The sequence below is a fragment of the Anopheles arabiensis genome, chromosome 2, assembly GCF_016920715.1.
Source record: "Anopheles arabiensis isolate DONGOLA chromosome 2, AaraD3, whole genome shotgun sequence".
NCBI classification, from domain to species: Eukaryota; Metazoa; Arthropoda; class Insecta; order Diptera; family Culicidae; genus Anopheles; species Anopheles arabiensis.
Window position 1 is genome coordinate 98521682 of NC_053517.1, and position 6002 is coordinate 98527683.

General features: G+C 51.7%; 1 protein-coding gene across 1 annotated transcript; it reads right to left on the bottom strand.

Moving 5' to 3' along the window:
• Positions 1-1100: 1100 nt before the first annotated feature.
• LOC120908389 (zinc metalloproteinase nas-13-like) lies at positions 1101-5709 on the bottom strand. Its single transcript, XM_040319336.1, has 3 exons — positions 2119-5709; positions 1549-1985; positions 1101-1394 (listed from the first exon to the last, which is right to left on the bottom strand). Exons 1-3 carry the CDS (start codon positions 2450-2452, stop codon positions 1308-1310), a joined length of 858 nt encoding a protein of 285 aa, XP_040175270.1. The 5' UTR covers positions 2453-5709; the 3' UTR covers positions 1101-1307.
• Positions 5710-6002: the final 293 nt, after the last annotated feature.

The window sequence follows — 6002 nt, forward strand, 5'->3', positions numbered from 1 at the left end:
CACACACCTCGCGTCATTTACCAGCGCAAACCGCGTGAGCCGGAATTCCTCCTTTGCCTCGTACGCGCAGTGGTGCCGTAGCGTACACGCACGCTCTGGTACACGCTCTGGTGTTGGTCGTGGTACAAAACAATTCGACAAAACGCAATCAACTCAATAACAACACGGCCCAACACCCCGATCACATATAAGTCAATGCTGCTGCAGATGCAGATCAAACGTCAGCGATCGGAACGGCGCGTACCGTAAAAGGGAGCCTCGATGCAGCAACCGGTACGCTGAGCCGCTGGACAGCTGGCGTAAACCTTGCAGAAAACCTACATTGGCCGTGTCTTGCGCTAAAGTTCAAGTGCAAGTTTACGCCTGTCCCAAAAGTAAAAGTGAATCGAGTGCTGCCCGGCTGTGGTTTTTTTTGGTATGTGGCTGGAGTTGCTAATGGCGATTTGGTTACGCCGAAAATATCAGAACACGGAGCTAGAAGGAAGTGGCTGCAACCAGGATGTAACGAAGAACCCATTAGTTGAACCAGGTAATGTACAGGCGTATGTCTTAACGATTAGATTTTGATTGACATATTTAAACCATGACGACACCCTGTAGCAGCCCGTGCTGGTATGGCAACGAGCATGGGCTTACAATAAAACCCACCTTTATGGACGAAAATTAACCGCCATTACGCCCGACTACAAACGATCTCCATTTCATCATCGTCACTCAAAACGAGCTGGCGAAATAAACCAACAACTGCGCGGTAGCTCTTGTTGTGTTAATGTCTATGCTCATGCACATACTTACGGTTGAGACATACATACTCCATCAATTTCATTGCTTTCTCCTTTGATTCAATTGAATTTCTTCTCTGCTCATGCACGAAAGATCGTTCCTTTTCAACCCTTTTCTACTCGATATGAAGCGTTTGTCGCAACACAACCAGGCTAACCCTGCAGCATCTTACCAGCACCAGCTCACAGCTCACAAAACGCCTAAAAGTATGCAACTACCGTAGCACCACAGCGCCCCTGAAACGTGCTTCTCGTCTTTCGGCAACCGTCGCTTTCTTTCCGTTACACTTCACACATTAGTGCTATGCTCCAGTTTTCCGATTTTCAGATGATTTGTTTCGTTTTCGTTTCGCTCGTTAACCTATTACTACCAGCTAACATTACTGTATACACACACACATACACTCCTGCGTCTTCTTGACCGTATCTCAGAAGACACGTCGGTTTTTGGTTCATTCATTCTTAGGTAAGAGCTGGGGCCCCGGCTTGCAGCCGCCACTGTTGTGCAACTGGCCCCGCGCTGCCTTACCGATGACAGTAGAGCTTATTGATTTTCTGTACATCCTTCGCCGAAAAGCCGACGCGCTGGCCCAGCTGCCCACTGTACTTGATCTGCGGCGGAGAGAAGGAAAAGCGCGTTAGCGACCATTACGCAACAAGACACCCGAGAGACGCTCATGAGCGCAACGGTGAAGGGAAAACAAAATGGTAAATCAATCAGCGGAGCTGACGAGGGGCACGCCCGCACACCCGCTAATTTGCCTACCTTCGGCTCGACCGTCGGTTTGCCGTTTTTGCTGAACGCCGTTCTGGAGTAGTGCATAACGCTGCCATAATCGTACGGCATGCCGAGCGTCGTCGTTTGGGACTCACTTTCGCGCCCAAAGTTGCTGACCAGATTCGGGCGCACGTTGCGGAAGAAGATGTTCACGTACCGGTCCCGATCGTACCGCGTGTGCTCGTGCAGAAACCCAAGCGCATGCATCAGCTCGTGCACGATGGTGCCCTCCATCTGCAGGCAGCCGTTGCGCTGCAGATTCAGCACCTGCCGGCCACCCATCCGCCCGACCGCCGACCAGCATCCCGAGCTGCGGCCCTCGATCACCACGTAGTCCCGCTCCTTCGTGTGCGGCACAAAGCGGATGCACGTTTTCTGGTGGAACTGCTCGAACGCCGAAAACAGCTTGGTAAGGTCACCGATCGCTGAAAAACACACACACACGAACAGCCACAAACCACACACACACACAGGCACAGGAAAAAGAGCACAATATCAGCAAACATATTCCCTGGGAGGCTCCACTGGGCCTATTCTTTCCCCAGGACTACTACTCACAAAACTCCTCACTAAACTCGTACGGCACTATTCCCTTCTTCCACTTGCTGCTGGTGAACTTGAGCGCATTGCGCTCGATCAGTGGCTGATGGATGTCACCCTCGGCGTACGTGCCGAGCTCTTCCGGGTTGACGCTGGTGCCGTTGTGCGATCGGGACCACGCACGCACCAGCTCGCCGATCGCCGCCTTATCGTGATTGCCGTACAGCGCTTCGCCGAGATGCGAGAAATCAAAATCGTAGTCCCGAATCCGCCGACTGCTGCCGAGAACACGCGCCTGTCCAGCCGCTGCACCGACCAGCACCAGCAGCGTCACCTGCCAACCCATCGCCATGCTTCTGAATCTTCTGCTGAAGCGTAGGGGCACAGTCTCTACCCACCCGGCCGGACCGATCGCGACTGAACCGTGCCGTTACGAAAACGCCGGCTTTTAAGTATTGGCCTTAGCCGTCTACGCCAAAGTCCTCCTCCTACCTCGCCGAGGCTGCAAGCAGTAGGCCAACAGACGCCCTCATACCTGCCACCTCTCCATTTTTTCGTACGCATGTTTTCCGAGGCAAGATACGACGATAATGGGGATTGATAGCATCAGGCGAGATAATCAATCCGTTCGCGCCAAACACAAAAAAAAACCCTACCAACTCTAACGCGGGCTCTTTTTCGTTGTTGTCTATGGGAGGTTTGGAAATCCTCGCATGCAGTTAGTCAAACACCCCTCCCTTTGCGGGAAAGGAGGGGAAAATACACTGCGGCGAAAGGTATTTTTGATTACCGTAACATCTTCGTCGTCCTCTTCTTGGCGGGAGCAAAGTAATAGAAGCACTCATATGCCCGAACACAAAGCGCTCGAAACGAAATGCGTTTGCCTGCCAGCCTACCAGGGGTGTGTGTGTGTGTGTGTGTGTGTGCATCTCATCCAACCCAAACGGAATGGGTGGGAAAACCGACCCGACCCTCTGTGGCCAGCTGCCCAAACATGGACCGTACCAGTGCAGCTCGTGGCTCGCTCTCGCGCATGCCGATGTAATAAGCCGCAGCAGCATGCTCGGCGTGGAGCATGCCAAACTGGATGCTCTTTCGCTCCCGTTTGAAGGCAGCTTTTTGGCAAACGTTGGCTCACTCCCCCCTTTGGCTCACCAAGATCATGTAACCGGTGGGTCATTATTTTGGAGCACTTCGACCCTCTCGGACGGCGAAGGGCTTTCTTCACATTAGCGCACTTGGCGGCATGTTGTGCGCCTCGCTATCAAACCTTTTACAAATCTGTTAAAGATTCCCCCTCCACCTGGGAGGCCAGTATTCCCGTTTTGGGGTAGGCACGCTCCACACCACCCATTAAACAATCACATCAAAACACTCATTAGGCCGATATTGTGAGACCCCCGGCACTTAGCACACCAGCGCCCCCAAACGCCGCTCCCATTAGCGCCGCGTTGTGCGCGTTTGGGATAGGTTTCTTGCTTGTAGTGTGCTAGTAGGCCATGCTGCAACAGGTAACGCGGCATATTCGACTCTGTTGTGCTGGTGGCTTTACCCTCAAGCGCTGCAAAACAAGAAAACTGGAGCACATCTCCGTCCAAGAGATACATACACACACTGCCGAACGATTACGTGAGGGTCGCTCGGTTGTTGGAGGTATAGGGGGGGGGAGCCCACCCGTTCATAATTAATTTGGTAATTGATTAAAGTGCTCGCTTATCAACGTCGCAAACGCGTGGCCTCATCGCATTGCAAGGTTGCGTGTTGGCCCGATGCGTTTAGTTACACCCATCTTCCATCCGCGTGTGTGCGTGCGTGTGTGTGTGTGGAAAGCAATGCTAAAAGTGTTGAACATTTTTCACACCCTGCTCATCTGCAATGTGCGTACGGTACGACCCACGAAAGGCCACCAGCACGCGGTTGGCTACAAAATATCCCGAGCACGTGTGCAGTTGCTACTGCCGCTGGTCGTGATTTTCGTGCTGGCGTTCCTTAACCCCTGGACGACGCACCGAAGAAAGGACCAGCACACCATCAGCCTTAACCTCTTCACGATCTATGCCCGGCTGCTGGTCACAGTGCTCATTGTGGTGCTGCTGATTTGCGACAACTTTCGGCAACGGTTTCACCTACTCTAGCTACTTCACACCATACCGGGCAGTGCCTTCACTGGGCGGACGGACAGCAAATTTTCCGTTAAAAAACTACAGCTAGTGATACTACTAATCTGCAATGTTCTCTCAATATCCGAAGCGCTGTACAAAATCTACCTAAGTCGTCAGTACTCGTACTCCCTGGGAGTCTTTAGCGGCGTCCTGGTCGAGCATTACATCCTGCTGAACCTGTTGCTCTGTCAGCTGCTTGCGGAAACGCTTTCCAATGCGTACGCGACTCTGCAGCACAGCCTGCTTGTGCGTCCATTTCACACCATTATCAGTGAGTTGACGGTGCTGGACGGCTGCAAGAACCATCTCTCGGAGGTGATTGGCCTAAAGCTAATCCTTGTGATACTGCATCTCATGTTCAACGTATCATTCTGCACGTACGATATACTGGAGCATGTGCTAAGCGAAAAACATCTCCGAGACATCACTCGATTGTCGATCATTGCGGTACAGGAAACGGTAATGCTGTTTGGGCTGTGCTTCCAGTTCACCATGCTGGATCGAAAGGTAGGCTACACGGCGCTACATTATCCCAACAATTGGATTTAATTACTTCATGCGTTGTTGTTGCTTGATTTAATATTTAACGTCCCTGGCTCAATTATTCAACGTACTTTTCCCTTCCATCCCGTGTCGAGCCATGTCGTTAGAGTGATCCATTAGCGCCAGAGCTGCGCCAGTTGCCATCTAGTCGCGTCTACCCGTGCTCGCAGCATGGAGGAGCTGAAGATCCTAAACTTGTTCAATCACTTTCTCGTGTCGCCGGTTCAGCTTCACCGCACCGAGCAGCAGAAATCCAACAGTTACATCTTTCGCAACAGAAACCTCCTCTGGAATACGGCCATCCTGTCGTCTTTAACGCTAGTCAGCGCCACTTCTGCGCTACTGCTTGTGTTACATGACTTTGCTCAACTGCTAACCACCGTGATGGGTGTCATTACGATGATTCTATACGGCATACGGCTGGTAGTGGTTGTTCCCCTTATATGTTGGACACTGCTAAACGGCCGCACACTGGTAGACATTTCCAACCGTGCCCTAGCCATCGAACGACAGTTCGGTTCTGATCGGGTCGTACTCATCAACGTGTGGCTCCTCACGCAAACGCAAATCTGTATCGCCCTGGTGATGCTGCTCTTCAACATTGTCGTGCAGTTGTACTACATACTGTCGTTCGATGTTTATCAAAAAGCTGTTAATATCGTGGTTGTGTTTGGATTTTTCGTGCTCGAAACGTTCATCTCCCTCCACCGGGGCTATGTGCAGTTTTGGCCTGCATTTTTAAGCCACCGGTACGCGAAACTAATCAGTCGCGCTGCCTACAAGCACAACCATTCGCTCCAAACCGTCATGGCTCTCGGGAGTGATCTGGAAAGCTTTAAGCGCAAGTGTAGCTCCATCTTTGGGCTAATGCAGCTGCTACACTTGCTGAACATTTTTGTAACGTGCTCCGTCGAGGCGTACATTGTTTTCCACGTCGTCGATATGGGTCTGGCGGTACACTACGTAGCTATGAATCTCGTCGCCGCGCTTACGTACGGTGTGTCGTTTTTAATTTACACGTACGCGCACAACCTCGTCAACGTAAAGGTAAGTCAATGAATGGGAGAAGAGGTCCACTCAAAACCACTCCTCCAATGCTGCTCAATTATTCAGATCTCATTAACTATCCAGCAGTAAGCGTGCTGGATCGTTTCACGCATTTCGCACTACGCCAACACTCGCTTTAGTAGCGACCCT

Excerpts from the sequence above, each read along its gene's own strand:
- LOC120908389 (XM_040319336.1), bottom strand. The coding sequence starts at position 2,452 with ATGGCGATGGGTTGGCAGGTGACGCTGCTGGTGCTGGTCGGTGCAGCG. Across the intron at positions 1,986-2,118 it reads CGAGTTTAGTGAGGAGTTTT|CGATCGGTGACCTTACCAAG; the intron begins GTGAGTAGTAGT and ends TGTGTTTTTCAG. Across the intron at positions 1,395-1,548 it reads AACCGACGGTCGAGCCGAAG|ATCAAGTACAGTGGGCAGCT; the intron begins GTAGGCAAATTA and ends TCTCCGCCGCAG.